The sequence below is a fragment of the Macaca mulatta genome, chromosome 17, assembly GCF_049350105.2.
Source record: "Macaca mulatta isolate MMU2019108-1 chromosome 17, T2T-MMU8v2.0, whole genome shotgun sequence".
NCBI classification, from domain to species: domain Eukaryota; kingdom Metazoa; phylum Chordata; class Mammalia; order Primates; family Cercopithecidae; genus Macaca; species Macaca mulatta.
The window spans coordinates 39,437,610-39,458,826 of NC_133422.1; the positions used below are offsets into that span (position 1 = coordinate 39,437,610).

Sequence of the window (21,217 nt, forward strand, 5' to 3'; positions counted from 1 at the left end):
GAAGTTTTTCCAATTAAAATAAACTTTATATACTGTATTTTAAATTATCCATTGAAATATGTAATTATAACAACATATATTTTCCATATTATGATAAAATTATATATATTCATATCCATTATTAGGTCTCAGTAACATTTGAACGAGGAAAAGGTCTCTATTCCCAGAGTCTCTATCACATGAACAGAAATATTCAAGTAAAAATATGTTGTGAAACATCATAAAACAAGAGTAACAATCCGTGTTTTAAAATATAAACTTTAAGATAAGGAAATTTAGTTTATCAACAGGCAATATAGACATTGTTATCTTTTAAAAGTTAATAAATTTTTTTCTAGATTAGAAATAGTTTCTCTTTCAATCTTAAATAGTAGTGAGAGTCACAAAAAATGTTTTTAAATGCCAATGGCTCTTTAGGTTTATAGAAAGTATTTCTAGGTTTAAAAAGATATATGAAATAAAAATATATATAATTTATTTATTTCCCAGAAAAAAAATGAAATTAGTAGTATATATTACAAACTGCAAAATACACGCTATGATACTTGATGCACATTAATTAAATATAACATTTTGACAAAGAAGGGAAAAAATGTTTCCTGGTACTTAAGAAAACACAATATAAGAATTTTTCCTAAAATCTAGAAAGGCATATTTGGCTATGGGGACAAAAACATATGTTAATGTGATTGATATAGATCTAAACATCAATAAACTTTTTTTTTTTTTTTTTTTGAGACGGAGTCTCACTCCTGTTTCCCAAGGCTGGAGAGCAATGGCATGATCTCGGCTCACCGCAACCTCCGCCTCCCAGGTGCAAGTGATTATCCTGCCTCAGCCTCCCAGATACTTGGGATTACAGGCGCCCGCCATCACACCCAGCTAATTTTTGTATTTTTAGTAGAGATGGGGTTTTACCATGTTGGCCAGGCTGGTTTCAAATTCCTGACCTCAGATGCTCCACCCACCTAAGCCTCCCAAAGTGCGGGGATTACAGGTGTGAACCACTGTACCCAGTCTTCAATAAACATTTTGTGAATAGAATAAATGATTTTAAAAGTTGAGTCAAAATGCCCCAGGACTCCTAAAATGGCATTCCTATAAAAGGAATGCAAGCTAAAAGAAAGTGACATAACATAAACAATGTTCGTTTCACACCCAAGTACCCTGTGAAATACTGCAATTTTATGGCATAGAGTTGTTCCACAGCCCTCATTGCCAAAGATATCCATGTCCTCATTTCGGGACCCAGTGAATAATTTACCTCACATGGAAAAAGGAACTTTGCACATGTGATCAAGGTTAAGGATTCTGAGATGGGGAAGAGCAGAATGGATTATCCAGGTGGGCCCAATTTAATCCCATGTGAGTCTTTAAAAGAACCTTTCGTAGGTTAGGTCAGAGTTAGAGAAGGAGATGGAATCATGGAAGCCAGGCGAGAGAGATGTAACAAGATGACTTGCTCTGCTGTTGCTGGCTTTGATGATACAGGAAGGAGACCACAAGCTGAGGAATATGGGTGGCCTCTAGCCACTGGAAAAGGCAAGGAAACATATTCTCCTCCAGAGCATCCAGAAAAGAACACAGTCCTGTTGATTTTAGACTAGTGAAACCCATATTGGACTTCTATAGAATTGGAAGATAATAAATTTGCATTTTTAAAGCTGCTAAATCTATAGTAATGTGTTATAGCAGCAATAGAAAACTAATACAAACCCCATTGGTGAGCATAATGATTCTTCCAGTCTCTGTTAGCTAAGCTAAGCTGAAATTGAAAAGAAAGCTAAGAAAAATAGATGAGAAGTTAACCTAGAGTTCTGACATCACTGGGATGTTGAATGAACCAACTCTAGGACCACCAACTACCAGACTTCTTGTTTTAATCATTCCCTGCAGGCAAATTTCCTCACTGATTCACACGAAAGGACTGATTTATATACACTAATACAGAATGTAAAATTCTAAGGTTTTTTTTCCAATCACAGATTTGGGGGCTGTAAGTCATATTCTGAGTTGAATAATTTTTACTTCAAGAGTTCTGTCCTCCTCATCTATTACTTGTCAAGCTAGTAGGGAAGTATAAATACTCACTTTCATTTAAGCTAAAAACGAAAGACATTTCTTTATGTATTTCCTTAATAATTTGTCAGCAGTTTAGGAAATGAATATTTAGTTGAATCATGTGAAGGTTTCGATTGTCAAAATGGTATAATGACATATGGTTCACCCAACTAATTTCTATTAGCTTGTACCACACAAATGGAGGAGAAAAAAAGGAGTAATCCATTCCTAAAAAATTATCACTCTTCCGAACCTTCTGCTAGCAATCTATGAAACTAAAAACACTAAAAGTTATCATGCCTCCTGCAAACCCTTCAGAGAATTTAGCCATACACTTTATCTGGCATTCTTATTTGCCTATCAAATAAAGCTTCTCTATGCCTTAATTCAACCCAGGTCCATAATTATATTGAGCCATCTCTACCATCCTCACTAATCTCTGAAAATGTAAATCACTGTCAAAAATAATGAATTATAAGCAAAAACAAGTAACATTTTACAAGAGAGTGAATGAGTTTTTCAAGATCACCCCAAAGTCACCAGTTCAATGCTCTAAAACTGAAATCACAACAAGAAAAGCAAAGTTTAGAATTTCAGCTTTCAAATCTCACAAAATTTCAAATATTATTAGGCCCCAGTTCCATGAATGAGTCATCAACTGAAAGGAAAGAAGTCATGGGGGGAAAAGAAAATCAGGAAATAAAAAAGAGCTTTATATTTATCCCTGATTCAACAAATCCCTGTCTCAAGAAACTTAATGAAGCACTTGACATTTAAGACATACATAAAAATGAAACTAGATATACAGAATAATCTATTATTATTTTCTAAAGTTAATGGTATGAACTAGTGTTACAGTAGTCTCCATAAGTGGCTATTAACATAGGTCAGTTAACACAGTAGTTTCATGATTTAGAAAGTTTCACTTGAAAGCAAGGCTACAGTGAATATAGGCCATTTAACTTGTTACACTGTGGAAGATTCAGAGATGATACACAAAACTTTGTAAGTTGAAATGAGTTCTGTATTCTCAACATTTAAGTTCAGCTAACATTTCCTGAGCAACTACAATGAGCTGGGCACTGCAAAAGATGCATTACAATATGCATTATATAATCCTCACAATAACCTCATGAGATGGGTATTATGTCCCCCATTTTATAGAGGAAAGAAACTACAGCTGTAAAAGCCAGGGTCACACACTTGTAGGGTGGGCTCTACAACATCCCTCACTTCACGTGTATATTACACAGCATGGTGTTAGTATTTACAGCTCAAATACTTACAGAAGTGAATAGAGGTACCAAATGATGAAAGATGGTCTTAATAAAAAACGGCAAGTTTTTAAAGCCTTTAATATAAATTGTGGAATGAGGGTGAACTGCTGTGGGGCAGTGGTAAGGTGGCAGGAGATGAGAGGAAAATTATTTTAAATCAAAGCAGAGCACTTTAAATAAAACATAATAGGATTTCTTTTAATCAGAGAAGCAGCATGGCATAGCAAAAAGACCAATGGCTTTAGACTTGGATCTGTATTCCCTTCAGAGTAGCTGATTCTTTTAGCTGAAATTCACCAAAGAATGTAACTTTCTTACATATAAATGAATACAACATCTGTCTTGGTTCTTTCACATAAATGTTTCTAGGAGCAAATAAAGTAACATAAGCAAACATTTAACTAGTAAAAAATACATTATTAATATGTTGTTTTATTATCATCTAATGAGTTTCATATTTTGTCCAGATTTGATCTAAGTATACTTTTATTAATAAATGCATTATAGTAGTCTGTTAAAGTGAGATTCAAAAATGGACAGTCTGATGTTAAAATTGCCTTAAAACATTATTCTAAGTTAGATGAAATATTTCATTACATGTATTGGTTCCTTGAATTTAAAAAAAAAAAAAAAAGGCAACATAAATTTAAATAGGCAGCAGTTAAGCCCAGGCTCAGGCCCAGGTCTTTGATGTTACTTCACTTTCACTACTGCATAAATGAGAGAGTCTGAATTAATTCTTGACTTTTTTTTTTTTACCAAAGACCCCATTGATAGTCAAAGAAGTGGACCCTTTCTCAAAATAGTATTTTTAAATGCATAAACAAAAATATATAGGATTTCAAAGGAAGCAAATTATATTTGAAAGGAGCTATCAAAATGCATTAAACACCAGTTTATGAAATAGTAATACACATGTGAGGAAGCAATGTAGATGTGCTGCTCAGATCTCCATTTAGGAAGAACTTTCCATTCAGTCGCAAGGAGTGCATTTAGCTGACAGGCTTCAAGTTGTTAGCAACTTTAGAATCCTCCTTAACTTTTGAGTCCAGGCCACGCTCATCCTGGGCAGCCCTCAGCCTATGGCTGAGCCTGGCACAAGTAGTAAGGACTGCCACTAGGGCCCAATGAGGGACTCCTCTCACAGGCATCATTTGTTCCAGAGCTCCTTCCTAGCTAGACTGGCTGAGGATTTGTCAGGTTTGCACCATGGTCTAAGGTTTTACCTGCGCAGTCTTGCATCCTGACCCTTAAAAAAAACCCACACTCCAGCATCTCCGTGTCTGCTTCCAGGTGGAACCAGTCAACAAAATCTGCTTTATTAATGAATTAAATAACAAGATCTAGTTGCAGGTCTAATAACTACTCTAATTTTGAAATACTGATCATTTTAAATGATATTTCAACTTAATTAAAATAATTCTAATGTATTTTGAAAGTATATATGAACTGTACTCATGGAAATTTAATAGGTACTGCTATGTTTGTTGCCTATAATTGAAGAAAAAGCTAAATTTCAATTAGAGGTTAAAGTATGTGATTGTTTTTCTTATCTAAGTTCAGACCCCAGAATTCTATCTGCAGACCCCAAGTTAAGAATTCTGGGCCGGGCGCGGTGGCTCAAGCCTGTAATCCCAGCACTTTGGGAGGCCGAGACGGGCGGATCACGAGGTCAGGAGATTGAGACCATCCTGGCTAACACGGTGAAACCCCATCTCTACTAAAAAATACAAAAAACTAGCCGGGCGAAGTGGCGGGCGCCTGTGGTCCCAGCTACTCGGGAGGCTGAGGCAGGAGAATGGCGTAAACCCGGGAGGCAGAGCTTGCAGTGAGCTGAGATCCGGCCACTGCACTCCAGCCTGGGCGACAGAGCCAGACTCAGTCTCAATAAAAAAAGAATTCTGAGATAAAGTGTCTGACTTTGAAACACCCATTCTTTTAAGATACAGAGATGAACTTTGACAAGTGAAAGTTGTGCTAACAAAAGGTCTCTAACCTGGCTTACCTACTCAGATGCCAACAAACATGTGAAAGCTTCTATTAAATGCACAGAATACATTATAAGATCATATGCCCAAATGATTTAACCTTGAGGGACAAGAATAGCTTACCTAAACACATGAATGCATAATCACCTAAAAATCTAAATTGTGAAATTCAAGGTTCTAAAATACATAATTATTTTTTACATATTTTTCTAAGAATATGTATAACTTATTCTGTTTAACATCAAAATGCTATATAGAATTTACTATTTACTATATTTATACCATTTATTTGCTATACTATTTATTTAATACCAAATTGCTATATAGCATTTAATCCAGCAAGAAGTACCCTGTATCTACTTCTGACTCTCCTATCTTGACCCTATTCTCTTCCTGTGTTCCAAGGATGGTATCAGGTTACCATTCTAACTCTAGATGATTCCATCTCCTAGTCAGGCAAACAGTATGTGTAAGGAGGGGGGGAGGGGAAGGAGGAGATAGGTATGTGAATAGCTACATTTACAAATTTTTCTTTTTAAATAGAGACAGGGTCTCACTCTATCACCCAATGTCTACTTTTGTAGAGACAGGTCTCATTACATTGCCCACGCTGGTCATGAATTCCTGGCCTCAAGCAATCCTCCTGTCTTGGCCTCCCAAAGCGCTGAGATTAGAGGCATGAGCCATTGTGCCCAGCCTCAAAATGTTATTAATGCTTTAAGATTACAATAGAGCATTCAGAAGGATAAGCCTCATTTAAATTTCCAGGTGGTTAATAACAAGCACTAATTTGAGTGGGAGTCCTGAATGACAGAACATGATGCAGACAAGGCAAAGAACTGCCTAAAATAGGGAAGTGCACTTTAAGCAATAGGAGGGCAACTAGAATTGCCCTGATGAAATGGAGAGTAAGGCAGAAGATAGAGAAAATGTAAGATAAATTTTGAGACAAAAGGTGTGAGATAACAACAATGAAATGTAACAATTTTATAATTTTGTTAAGGGATGATAGCTACAGACACACCACTAAGAAGTTACTACCAATATTAAAATATCAAGGTCAACTTGTAAAATGGAAAAGAAACAGTATCCTCCAATCTACCATTAGTCAAGTGACTCCAGTTAAATCCATTACCCTAATATCATTCCTTTCTCCAGTAGAAGTAGAAGTAGGAAAGTAGAAAAAAGAAAAAGCTATGTGTATGTACGTACACACCCCAATATACCTACACCCTAGTTTCTTCTCTTTCTGTTTGTAACATCTGTACAGCATGCAAGAAACATGTCTATTTATAGGGATTCAAAATAGACATGTTTCTTGCATACTGTACAGATGTTACAATGCATAAATTTCTACCACACTATACCAAAGATATGCTGTAACTAAGCATTTAACCAAAGCATTTGGTGGACTTGCAAGTCTTCTGTGGCTCCAAGCTAAATAAATCCACTTTCTTTAGCCTCTCTCTTTAGTTCCCATTTCTCTAAAGCTTTCAAAATAAATTCCCATTTCTTCAGCACCTTAACAGAGAAAGTACTGTAACTGGTAACAATGAGATCCTTTAATGGGAAGATAAGATATTCTTGACCCATTTCATAATTTCCTTAATTCTTTAGTACTTTTGAGATTCAGCCACAGACAAGAACCAAATGATATGTCCCTAGAGAAATGTTTCATTCTCTACTGACTTTCTCCCCAATCTTCCAAATTAGCATTTTTGAAATCTTCTGTTCTTTTCAGAAAACTTTACTATGTATAAAACATGTTCCATTTATTTTGGCATCATCTCTTTATTAGCATGCATTCCAAAAAAAAAAAAAAACATATTTCTATATGTTCACCTTAATGTAGGCTTGTGAGGTAGTTTCAAAATTTTTATACACATTTGTTTGTACAGAGGAATAAATTATGTTTCAAATACAATGCAACATCTTGAACACAGCCAAGTTGCTGGGATAATCCATGTTTATCACTTACTACCTCAATTCTTTGTCCACTGAACTATGATGTCAGAAATCTAAGCTTGATTTGTTTTTAAGTGGATAATCCATTAACTTTTTCCATATGCCATAACTATTCAGTTGAGAAATAATTTATAAACCAATTTATGGGCCCTATCTGGCAAGTATGACATACCTGTTATAAAATATGATTACTTCAGAAAACTAACAATTGTGGAACCACATTTTCATAATAAATTAGTCTAAGTGAATTAGACTACTCATATACTTTCAGAAAGCCCTTTAATCCCTATTAAGTTAACAGTTTGTGAATAATGAAAGTAATTAATATTAATTTTACTTGACAAATCCAACACCAATAACCTGTTGGTATACTCTAATCCATTTTCCAACAGCCTGTAAAAATTAACCAACAGATGCATCCAATCTGGTAAAAAAAAAAAAAAAAAAAAAAAAAAAAACCCACACAGGTCATTAGCATTATTTTGATGATACCAAATGTTCAATATGTGAATATTATGATTAAATTTCAGAGAGAAATATAAACAATGTTCTTTTATAACCTTGTTAAGTCTTAACAGAAGCTGAATTTAGTAAAATATGTCAGTCTTTTCTAAAATCCAAATCAGCATTTGTTATTCCACTCCTCGTTATTATGCTTCAACTAAGAGCTTGACTGAGTTTCATCAGGAATGTAAAAGCAACAGGAGTCAGGGAAGCACGCCTGCCTTACTCATGCTGGCATCCCCAGTGTCAAGCAAGAGGCGCAACATGCAATATGCACCCAATAAATATTTGTTGAGTGGGGCAGTGGTAGCCAATAAGAAAAAGTGAAAGATATGAAAGAGGAGGTATGAGAAAAAGAAAAAAGATAATCTGGAAAAGTGTCTATATATATTTCCAGAATAATTTAAAATATAGAAAGCTGAGATGTATCCCAAAAACTTACAAGAGAGAATCAAGAAAACCAAAGTGAGTTACTTAACAGCAAAATAAAGTATAAAAGAAAATGATGTAAGTGAATCAGGAAAAAATTACTGATTTTTCACAGGAAAAGGATTAGAGAGGATTCCTATTTCTCTACAGATATGGTACAAGGTACTTTCCCACAGAAGCGTTATAAATGGTCACAAAGATTAATTTAAAAAGCAGAATAGGTAAGATCTAATTGGAAAAAAAAAAAAAAAGTAGGAATGTAATAAAAGGCAACAGGAATTAAGAGGAAATATCCAAGCCTTTATCAAGAATATCTTGGTAGTGTAAACGTAGGTAGGGCAGGATAGTATAGCAAGAAGTCAGAATTGTTTTGCCATCAGCAGACCAAAAGAAAAGATCTCAGCTGAGATACAGTAAAGATTAAACAAGATAATATGAAGACAACCCAGCTCAGGCACTGATATATCACGTATGTGCAATAGATATTAGCTCCTTTTCCAGCTCTCAATGTATTAGACTTGTAAATCCCAGTGGTCTAAACAGTAAAAGTCCTGAAAACCTAAAGTAGTGTCTACCGTAAGAAAAAAAACCCACTTATTTGACAACAAATAAAGGCTACATGAGAGAAATCTTCAAGGATCTCTTTAAATGATTGGATTTGGTTCCTTTGTTCTTACTACCTATTTTGTTGTTGTTGTTTTTTTTTTGTTTTGTTTTGTTTTTTTTTTTGAATGCTTGGGAAGCACAAAGGATTGGCATCTATCATTTAAATGCCTGGGATGGAATGTCCTTCTTTATAATCAAAGAAATAGCCTTGATTCTCAGTCCAGTTACTACTGCAATAAAAAACAGAGATACGCCATTTCTCTAAAAAACCCACTATTCTTCAGTAATTACCATCCTTTCCCGCCTAGTTGTGATGAAAATCAGCCAGCAGCCAATGCCTCTATTTCCCACACTGGCTTGCTAAAGGGTGGAAAGACAAATGGATTTTCACCTTGGAATGAACAATATATAAGTGACCAGGTTTACTTTTGTTTTCGGTGGTTTTTTTTTTCTTTTTTCTTTTTTTTGAGACAGAGTCTTACTCTGTTGCCCAGGCTGGAGTGCAGTGGCATGATCCTGGCTCGCGGCAACCTCTGCCTCCCAGGTTCAAGCAATTCTCATGCCTCAGCCTCCGGTGTAGCTGGAACTACAGGTGTGCACCACCATGCCTGGCTGGTTTTTTTTTGTTTGTTTGTTTTTGTTTTAATTTTTTTAGTAGAAATGGGGGTCTCATCATGTTGGCCAGGTTGGTCTCAAACTCCCGGCCTCAAGTGATTCACCCACCTCGGCCTTCCAAAGGGCTGAGATTATAGGCGGGAGCTACTGCACCCAGCCATAATTTTGAATTATGCAGCAATTACAAAATTGATTCAAACGAAGTATGTTGCAGTCAGGAGGACAGGTGAATGTAACATTTGGACTCAATGCCTCAGCAACCAGGTCACGAATAGAGACCACAAAGAGCAACCTGTCTACTTGACCAGTCTTGTCTAAGCTCTGTGGACCTCTTTCTCTTTCCTTCCTTTCTGATCTTTCCTATTAAATGGCAATATAAAATACCGTTTCTCTGAACGGAGCAATGACTGACCTTTCCTATAAAATACTCTGAAATGTTTTGCATGTAAATACACATTTTAACTGCAATGTATTTTCCTTGATTGCTAGACGACCAGTAATGCCAAAAAGCATTCTTAGGACTCCTCAAATAATGCTTTCTAGGAATTATTCTTTAAAATGAAGTCTCAAAAAAATAGCCACCTTTACAGCTCATCTCTGCTTACCACTGACAAATGTTAGCACTGCTCGAAGTCACAACCCTGGGCTTCCCCACCTTTTGTGTTCCCCTTGGAAATGTCATCTACTGTCACAGAAAAAAAGAAAGCAGCATTTGAGTTGAGTTGAGACAGAAGGTATCATAGTCCTCTGCCAGCCTCTAAGTCAAGTAAAGATTTCAGGCCAAAGGACCAGCAGTACAAAGGCAGAGAGAGATGGAAATAAGGAGTATGCAAAAACTGATCACCTTTTCACCTTAATCTTTCTAACTACTATTAGATTCAGCAAATATATCTTTTTTTTTCAACCTTGAATCTCAAGGCTAAAGTTAGATGACTTAAGAATTTTTTAAAGGTCCAATTATTTCATTTAGGGCTAACACTACAGCTAAATTAAAGACATGCTAACAAGTTTCCCTTTTGAGCCTCATTAATTAAGAAAGTAATCAGAGTAAGGAGAAAAAAAGAGAGAGTAGCTCTATGGCAGCATTACTTAAATAGTTTTTAGGAACCACCATTTGTACCTACTAGGAAAGCAAAAGGAAAACTAATCAATTCCAGATAATGAAATCTGAAATTCTGAAGTGTTTTACATGTAAATACAAATTTTAACTGCCATATATTTTCCTTGATTGCCAGAAGAGTACACTAATCTTATTCAAAGAAAATTTTGATCCTTCATAATCAAAAGGTAAAATTAAAATCTTATTCACAAGTTTACTAGGGTGAGCTTGCTGAGAAAATTCTCCCTGTGTTCAAAGACCAAAAATATACCATTTTTAATATTTTAGTCAGGATAAATGGTACTCAAAAATATCTGTTAACGGTTTTTGATTTACCAAATTCTAGAAAACTACCTTAATTTACAATTACCTTTTAGAAAGAGTTTCTAATTTACATTAAGAATTTCCTAATTTACAATTACCTTTTAGAAAGAGTTTCTAATCTTTCAGAAAGTCATTCAAAGGAATACAAATACATTTTTTAAATATCTGCCAACATTCTTTGGCTGCTGTGCTCAAGTTAAATCAGATATATAAGGCATCTAGCATGGTGCCTGGATAACAGTCAACATTTAAGAAGTCAACTCAACCCTCTACACAAAAGTCTCTGACCTGTATCCACCCAGTACAATCTCTCCCTGCCACCTCTTCCTTTGTTCTATGAGCCCAGGGATATAGGTGGCATAAGTCTACAGTTAAAAAGTTCTTTTGGAAAATTAAAAGGTAATGATTGATCTAAGTGTTTTGCACTACAGACCTAAAATGTAAGTTTTATATAATACTTAAAAATTCTGTGTGGAGATCAGTCTTGAAATGTAAGTAGCAGGCCCACAAAACTGGATGAAATAAGTTCAATTTTCAGACTTACGTAATACCTAAACAATTTTTTAAAAATCACACTGCATAGGTAAAACCTATCACAAAACATTCTGGAAAATGAATGCCATTGCTTTTAATGAAAAGATCATACAATCTACTTAGATACTTCTCTTTCAAGCTAACTCTTAAGACACTATAAATTTGATATTTCTATCCCATGTGACTCATAGCAATTAATTAAATTATGTGATAGTCACTGTAATTTTTTTTGGATTATACTTTAAGTTCTGGGATACATGTGCAGAACATGCAGGTTTGTTACATAGTTATACATGCGCCATGGTGGTTAGTTGTACCCATCAACCCGTCATCTACATTGGGTATTTCTCCTAATGCTATCCCTCTCCTAGCCCCCCAAGTCACTATAATACTAAAGGGTAGTAAAATTCTAACTAAAAGAAAGCACACATTTTGTTTTTTTATTTTTCAAACTAAAGGACATTCTCATGCCAAAACTGTCTCTGAAAATGTCCTCTTTTACAAAAGTCTAATTTATCCCAATGGAATATCTTCAAAAATAATATTATATAGAAAATTTAATAATCAAAATCTTATATTAACCTTTTGTATTTTTAAAACAGAATTTACTTTTTAAGCACTTTATTTCATGATACCATTTATTTGCCCATTAGGAATGTAAAAATATCATGTACAGGATTCAAAAACCAATGTTTTCTAAAAATTGGTATGTAAAAAGTATCATGTTAAAATTCTAAAATTTAATTAAATAATAATAATTATAATCAATAAATTATAAGTTAATAAATAATCAAAAACTTACCTTTTTGTTGGCAACAAAATGTATTCTCAAGTTTACAAAGCAAATCCACATTTTCATACTTATTTTCATTTACTTTTATCCAGAAACAGTTTTCAGTCATTTCATGAGGTCTGATCTACAATCAGAGAGAAGACTAATTCATAAATAGGTGAGTGTTCACCTGTCCGAGGCCAAGCATTATGCATAGACTATCATAGCTACCAGCAGAAATTTATAAAGTTGTATCTGTAAGATTTTTCCCCAAAGTGTGTTCAATGAGATACAAGTTCTGCAGGATGTTAACGTCTTATTAGGAAGAAAACGCTTCCATGATCCAATAGTTGAGGATTTGAAATATGATTTAATTAGCTTCTTCTCAATTGCATTTCTCATAGTCTCTAACAATTCTTACCTGCACTATATACATCTTGAAGGGCAGGATACATTATACAGCATTTTCCATGTTTCTGTTACCATAAAACCATTTTTCTGCAGAAGTCTCAATTCTTACAATCTGACTAGACATTAGCTTCTGACAACTAGTTAACACTTTCCCAACATCTATCAATAGAGAAAATTTCCTAGGAACACCATCATTTTTTTTTTTTTTGAGAAATGCTTCATAAACATAGGATTCACTGCAATAATATTTAATTATCAATTTAATTACAAATCACATTCCACTGGAACAACATCAACTCTCACCATATTTATAAACCAGAAAGTCTTAGTCAATATCAAAGGGCTTTATCCTAATACTTTAAGAAAAAAAAAAACAAAAAACAAAAAAACGCTATTTTATTGTCACTTTGATTAGCGACATTTGAAATTACATATATATAAATTAAATTATGTATAAATTAAATTCCATTAGAAATTATGTATATATAAATCCAAAATTAGATTTAGATCTAGGTAAAAGTATTTTCCTCTATTAATTTGTTTTACCTTTAACCAATTCAATCTTCTCATGCTAATTTCAGGTTTAAATTCTTTCTTTGGTTTCAACCCAAATGGCAGGGTTGGTAGAGGAGGAGAATTTTGTCCTCCAAGGAATCCCAGGGGAGGTGGTGGAGGCACAGGACCACCGAGTGGCATCCGCATTCCTGGAAGTGGAGGAGGTGGTGGGGGAGGGGGTGGAGGCGGCACCCCTCCACCAGAAGGCAGTGGAGGCGGAGGAGGAAGTGCTGAGTGGCCAGTTCCACCTTCTTTAGAGGGAGGCAAAGGAATATTACAATCAACTGGTAAGGCACCAAACTGGAGAAAAAAAACAATGAGACATAACTAAGAACATGTCTAAAAAACTTGTAAATATGCACTTTACTCAAAAATAAGGTATTCATTTAAACCAAAATAATTAAACATCAGTAATTTCATATGGTTAAACCAAAATTCAAAATTCCAACAATTTTTCTTCTAATTTAAGATTGCAGGTTTTTTTCCCTCATAAAAACATAATTGCCAGAAGTATAATTCCCTGTTTTGAGGCAGGTATGACCATCTAGGTAGAAATGTCCAGGAGGGAAATGGGTATGTGGATCTAGAAGATTTGAAAATCAGTATTCTCTGGAAAACAGTTGAAGTCAGGGAAGCAGAGAAGTTCACTCACAGTATGGAGAGAATATGTAGCATGACAAAGGGTCTATGCACGGAGTTCTATGGAACGCAAGCATTTAAGTGATAAGTAAAAAATAAGATTTCAAAAAAAGGACTTAAATGATATTGCCACATCATGCCTTTGCTCAGATCTTCTCAATGGTGTCCTAATGCACTTGAGAAAACAACAACAACAACAACAAATTAAAATTCTTCATAGGGTCTATATAAGTATGTCATGATCTGGTCCCTGCCATCTGGTCTTGCAGGTGCCTTTCTTCTAATTCCGTGTATGTGCCAACCTCATGCTAATTTCAGGGCCCTTGGACATGCTGCTCCCTCTCTGCCTGGAACATTCTCTTCACCTGACCATCTCCTACTAGCCTCTTCAGTCTGAGCTACCAGGTCCCTTCCTTGGGAAAGCCTTATCTGACCACTCATTATACACTCATAGCACCTTGTACTTTTCAATAGCTCTTATCAAATGTGTTAATTTATTTAAGGAATTATTAGCATTTATCTCTTTGACAGATTATAAGCTTGATGAGGTAAGTGACTATCTTGTATTATTTACTGCTCTTTCCCCAGCACCTAAAGCAGTGAATGGTACATGATAGCTATGGAAGAAATGTATAGCATAAATGCATGAAAGACAAGAAAAGAAAAAGCCAAGCACAGGGTCAAAAACCATGAGTGAAGAGAGCACCACCTAAAAGACTGCTTTGCAGAATCAAACGCCACAGAGAAGCAAGGTAAAATCAGGGGTGAAAAAGAACCGCCTGTGTCCACTGGTCACTTTTGTCCTCATGTTTCCATGGCATAATAAGAATTTAACAGATGCATTTCGATGGATACAAAAAAGATATTCTGGGTTAATAAATAACTTTTGTAATATGATTAGCTTCTTGAAATTACAAACTTCAATTCTAACTGCCCTTCACATGGTGGGCCTTTAATAAATGTTACATAATTTTAAATTTTCATGGCACAATTATGAAAAATAGACCATGTACAAAAGCTTGAAATCAATGACGTCTGAAATCAAAGAAAACAGTGTTATAAAAGAAGTTGAGGCCACAAATCAAAAGCATGCCTTATCAAAACCAGTAAGTATAAAGAAAAACCAGTTCAGTGGTAATCTGGGTTGCTGTGTTCAAAGATGGTACCAACCTTTGAATGTATTTGATAATTAACTATCAGTGTCTTAAAGATATGGCTGAATTTCTGCTCTAGAATAGTTCATTTGATAAAGTGTGAAGACTGACTTGAAGATATGGTTTGGGAGGCCAGACACTGTGACTATCGGCTCATCACTATGTCTCTCCAGCACCTAAAGTACCTGGTTGTGAAGAGACTACAGGAGCAAAGGAGTTAAATCACAGATAACAGAACATATTTTACTCATACTCTTCATAGTCCGCATAGCTTTGAACAAAAAGAAAGATCTTAAGATAAATGTCCTCATTTCATAAGAAATAAACCAGCATCCAAAGAAAGAATTTGCCAGTTGTTCCAACATGAGCATATGGTGGCCAATATTAAGTATCTAATTCTAGCTTTTCTTCTCATAGCCATAAACATGGGTCATCACTGCATACAATTTAAAACAATTTAGGAGATTCCTTGATTTAATCTCACTTTCAAAACATATACTTATTCCTATCATATAAAAGCACTGTGCAGCAATAACTTATCCAAAAATGGTGGATACATTTTTTATAAACTGGAATTTTCTGGAGAAGATTTACAAATAAATCTTCAACTGAATATAATTAAAAAGAAAAGAAAGTTCTTAAATTTACATTAGCCCAGACCAAGAAAAACTTGTCATAAATATTTCAGCCATTGTCTATAACTCAGTCTGAAGTACAGACACAATCAAATGTTTCTTTCAATATGAGAGACAAGGAGCCATATGGGAAAGATAAAAAAAAATTCAATAAATTGTGATACTTCCCTCTTGCAGCACTAAAGAACGAAGATGAATGAGAATAATTTTCTTGTAGATAGATTTTAATTTTTTTCTCAAATTGAATATTAACAGATAGCTATCTCTTAAGGTATCTCCAGACAGCCTCAGTAACAAAACTATCCACTAAGCATTTAAAAGAAAACAAAATTGCCAATAAGAGAGGATACAGTATACCTGAGACTATTTCAACATAACCATAAATTAAGATGAAAGCAAAATAGCAAAACTATACTTATTGCTCATCATCCTGTACGTAAATCTACATGAAGAAATTTAGCTATGAATATTCTACCTCCTTACTTACATCAACATACAGCATGCAGATTATGTATTTCTTGCTATCTAAATGTTTTATATGTAGAGGGTGCATGGGAGCTATCTGCTTCATAATCCAGATTTACTCTCTTTTTTGTCATGTTTTAAATCTGTTTACTTTGGAAATTGAAAAATTATCAGAAAATGTTCTCATTCAGCTAGAGGTTATCTTTTACTGCAAGGGACCCCTAGGCTGAAGGTTTTGAAAAATAAATAGCTTGAGCAATAATTTCCTGTAGTGGGATAAAGATCAGTGATGAATAACAAATCTGAGAGTAAAAGATTTTCTTACTCTTTATGCTTAATTACTTAGGAAACGTGTGACATTAGGAACAAAACCCAAACAAAACATAAGAAAGCAGAATGATTAGTAAAAGCTTAGATATACATACATATAGAAAAAAAAGACCAAAAAAAAGCAAAACACAAGTACATATAAATAAGGCTATAAAAATATACAAGCAAAATTAAAGTTTAAACATTTTGATGCTATGAAGATATAACATAACCTTTGCTCCCTCACTGTGTTTTTAATACCCAAATTCACTCGAAGTGGAATTTTACCTGAGATTTAAAAGCTTGTAGCTCTGTTTGAAGCTCATTAATCTTTGCCTCTTTTTTCTGCAATTCAGCCTGAGTTTCTTGGTGGTCGGTAAACTCTTTTTCAAACTGAAACAAATTAAAAATAATAACAAAAACAGAAAGATGAAAATGAAAAGCACTATTCTTCTTACAGAAATATGACTCGAATGATCTGCCAGTAGAACACAAATTCCTGAATTGATTTTATGAAAGGAGTGGTAGAGTTTTGAAAAGTCACTGAGAGTCTTTCTCTAGGCCCCTCCAGGTCCCAACCAAAATCATTCATTCACAAGGGGGCAGAAAACAGCCGCAGACAAAGCTGTGACCTCTCTGCAAAGCAAACTGGCCACAGTTGTCTGTAACCTTGGCATTTTCTTCAAAGTCTCTAAATATTATTGTGACTTTGTGTAAAATAATAGAGAGCAAAGCATTGTACGAATTCCTCGCACCCCCCACTTGCAAAAACTTATTCTTGAAACTTATCTGAAGTATATCAACATGATTTAGGGGATTCCATTTTAATATTTTTTATTACTAAACAACTCCATTCTATTCAGTTTCTAACTTTTTTTCCTATAACAACATAATATCTCCAAATATCATTGGGAAAGTAATGATAAATTAATTTTTCAAAGTCCCTAGTGAAATACCTTCTGGAAAAAAAAAAGCGAACAATAAAATTTGTTGAATCCAGTGAGTTTTCTATAAGAATTTATATATCCACTAATCACCAGTTCTCATCTTGCATTCAAATAGATTCAACTTTGTCATTATTATAACTAAAAATCTCCTTTTTGTCTCACAATCAAACACGAGCATTTGACTTTCTTTAAAAAAAAAAAATGAAAAAAAAATCCATCAAAAAAATGCAACTATCTCACAAATGTGGCCTCTACATTTTAAATATACTCAAACCTCAATTAGGAAAATAACAACAATGTAGAACTCCACCGTTTACAAAGGGCTTTTATTTTTACTTAGTTTATAAAGGGAATCTTATTTTGCCCTTAATAACACAGAGGCAGTTGCTAGTCCTTCATAGCTAGTAAAAGATGTGAGATTAAAAAGCCAGATTTCCTGCCTTCAGAGTCTGAGTTCAAATGAAACTATGCCACCTCCCTGCAATTAACGTGTAGATAATGCTTTACAGTTTTACTTAACAGACGAATTTTTGGAGCAGTTTTTAGGTTCAAGGCAAAACTGAACAGAAAATAGAGATTTTCCACATACCCCCTAACCCTACACATGTATTATCTCCCCTCATACTTTATAGTTTTTAAAGCACAAAAAGAGGCATTCTTAGATTTCATTACAAAAACTCTGTGAAATAAGAAATATCGCTTTAATTCCCATTTTACAGGGAAGGAAGGTAAATTTCAGACTACTGATCCTCTCAGTCTCAACCCTGTGTTCCTTTATTAACAAAAACTAATAGGCAAAAACTGTCCAAGTGTCCTTCAGTTGACCTAAGCCACAGCAACATTACCATTCCTCACTACTACTACAGCTCCTACAAACCACTCTTACCGTTAAATAATTTAAAAGATTCTAAGCCTAAATCTAATCAAATTACTAATCTACTAAACAAGCCATGCATGAGTCTCAGAGGCCCGCCCATCTTCCCCCGTCACCCAGTGCTTCCCCCTAAGGACTTGCTAAATCAATTGCCTTCACACCGTCCTTGCATAGTTAACCCCTCTGTACTTTCATCCCTCATTTTACTCCTTATAACCCCTCTTACCAATCTCTCTTTAGCTTAAAAGTCAACTTTTTCAAAGAGTATTCTTAAACCATACTCACTTTTCTGACCTGTTGAACTCCATTCATGTCATTATCCGTCACAACTTAGCTATAATTCATTCTAAAAACCCTGACTTACCAAATTCCAATTCCAGAAGTCCAAATTCCCTGGACTTCTCTCAGTCTCATCTTAGGTGGTCTCTCTAGGGCCATGCTATTTCAATATCATAGCCACTGACCACAAATGATTATTTAAATGTAAACACAAATTATCAAAAATAAAGTTTAAAAATTCAGTTCCTCAGTCACACCAGCCATTTTAAAAAGTACACTATAGGTACATATGGCTGATGACTACCATGTAGAACAATATAGATTATAAAACATTTCCACCATCCCATATTAGACAGGCCAGTTCTATAGCATAAATACCTACAAATAGGCCTTCATATTCAACCTCTTTTCTGTATGTTCCATTACAACACACACTTCTGGTTCTCCTGCTACTCCTTGAGTGCTCCTACCAATTCCTGTTATGGGTTTCTACAAAATCCAACCCACTAATGTTGGCACTCTATAGGACTCTTTCCTCATCCCCCTCCTACTTGTCTCATCTTCCACACCCATGTTTAAATCACCATGCATACACTGATGGCTTACAAATCCCTATCAATATCTCAGCTTCTCATCTGAATTCCAGGCTACAAATCAGTCCATGAATATATTTCCAACCACTTAATGAAAACTTATCAAGACAGACAAAAAAACATATTTTCAAAACCAAACATGTTTCCCCCTATAAGATTTGTTTTTTGAATGTTGCTATTCTTTATAAAAGGCAGCTCAAATAACACGACTCCTTTGTTCTTAAACTATCAGTGACTTCATTACAATCATTACTATCTAAGAACCCTCTAGGATCTGGCCCTAATCTACCTATTTCCCGTTACACGATAAATATTTAACAACACACCTGAGATATGCCCCCTCAGGGTGGTAGGTTCTGGAGACACAGTTAAACAGAATATGATCAGTGTACTTTTTAGTAAGCACAGTGGCTGGTGGAGAAGTAAAAGCAAACTAACAACCCTAAATCCATTAAAAATACCAGCAATAAAGAGAGAGACAGAGAGAGAGAGACTGAAAGCTGGGGAATGATTCCTGGAGGAATGATGCTTGACCTCAAAGTCTGAAAAATTTACCAGCATTTCAGCGTGTGGATGAATGACAAGCAATACTTTGTAAGGGGCACAAAAAGAGATATGAGAACAAACTGAAGGGGATAAAGCCAGGGATGTACACAGAAATAAAATTGCTGAAAGGAATTTTGCAGTAAGCCAAAGAGTTAATCCTTTTTTCTTAAAAATCCTGGAGAGTTATTAGGGTGTGTATAATAAGTAAATAACATAATCAAAATTTTACTTTTAAAAACTCAACCAGAAGCAGTGTGAAAGATGGGCTGAAAAAGACATACTAGAGGCATGGAAATTGGTTTGGAGGCTATTGCAGTTATCCAAGAGAGAACTGAAGGCCTTCTGAATTAAGGTGGAGGAGACGGTAATGACAAAGAAATGAAAAAAGACTACAGAACCCAAAAATGTTAGTATCTGACTGAATGAAGGAAATGAGAGAGAGGAGTATATCTAAGATGACTACAGGGTTTTGTTGTTTTACAGGCTGGAAAAAAAAGTGTTGTTATTTGGGGAAAATAAATAAGGTTATAAAATGCAGGAGAAAAAGATATTTTTAGGGAGAAGAAAGATAAATTTGGTTTTGGATATGCTCAGCTTGAGATATGTAGAGGAAATTCAAAAGAAATTTAGATACACATCCTTTCTTGGCTATCTCACATTGTTCTTCATAGTGATTCCTCAAGGCTCAGATTAGACATCACTTCCTTGGAGAAGGCTTCCCTGGCCACCCATGACTAGGTAAGGGACCTTTCCTCTGGGCTTACATACCACACAGGGTTTGTCTACCACACCAATTGCACACTGTAACAAAAAATCGCCAACATACATATTACTGTAATACACCTCAATAACACTCACCAACCTGAAAGCTCATAAATATGAGAAACTTTTCCACTGTATTCATCACCTTTCCAGTGTCATACATTTATAATTAAAGTCAAATAAATATTTGTTGAACGAAGTGATGAGCCAACCCCATCAAGTCTTCCTTTATATGTTGAATGACTGTGTCAACATAGTCACTCTCCCAGCATCAGAAATCTTTGAGAGGTCATTTTCTCTTTTTGACAACTAGGACAAAGTTCACTGCTACACAGCAAGAAAAAAAATTGTTCTTCTTATAAGAGTAAGAATGAAAAAGCCTTACTACAATATCAATATGTGCACTATCCTATTTCATAAACCCTAGACTAAAATTCATAATTAAAAAGAATTATTTCGGGACTTAAGATAAAAATTATAAAAACCACCACAGTCATAATTGGTAAACTCTAAGAACACTTATTAAATTAACTCACTCATACTGAAAGTAACAGTATTACTTATGAAAAAATAAATTTACACATGTTCCCCTATAAAAAGATAGCTGAAATATAAACTTTGCTTTAGAATTTTTGTAATATCTATAGTCAAATCACTGTAACCTTGAGGACAAAATGAATCTCCATTAAAAGCACACCTTATAAAAACTGATATGATAGCCTTCTTCTCCAAAAAGGGTTACTAGAGCAATATTACACTTACAAAATTACACGCAAAAAATGTTGAAAAACACAGTTAAGGTTGAGGCTCTGCTTAATTTCATTCCCTAGGGTGAATGTATGAGTGCGTCTGTACAAGAAGGTTGGTAATTCAA

The 21,217-nt window shown here is 34.7% G+C and overlaps 1 protein-coding gene across 1 annotated transcript in view; it reads right to left on the reverse strand.

The window, feature by feature from the left end:
- DIAPH3 (diaphanous related formin 3) overlaps positions 1–21,217 on the reverse strand; it is a 491,959-nt gene that overhangs the window by 288,789 nt on the left and 181,953 nt on the right. Inside the window, exons 15-17 of the mRNA XM_077973974.1 lie at positions 16,631–16,735; positions 13,132–13,440; positions 12,205–12,319 (exon numbers count right to left, since the gene is read on the reverse strand). Of these exons, the coding sequence (XP_077830100.1) occupies positions 12,205–12,319; positions 13,132–13,440; positions 16,631–16,735 (529 nt within the window). The remainder of the gene's footprint in view (positions 1–12,204; positions 12,320–13,131; positions 13,441–16,630; positions 16,736–21,217) is intronic.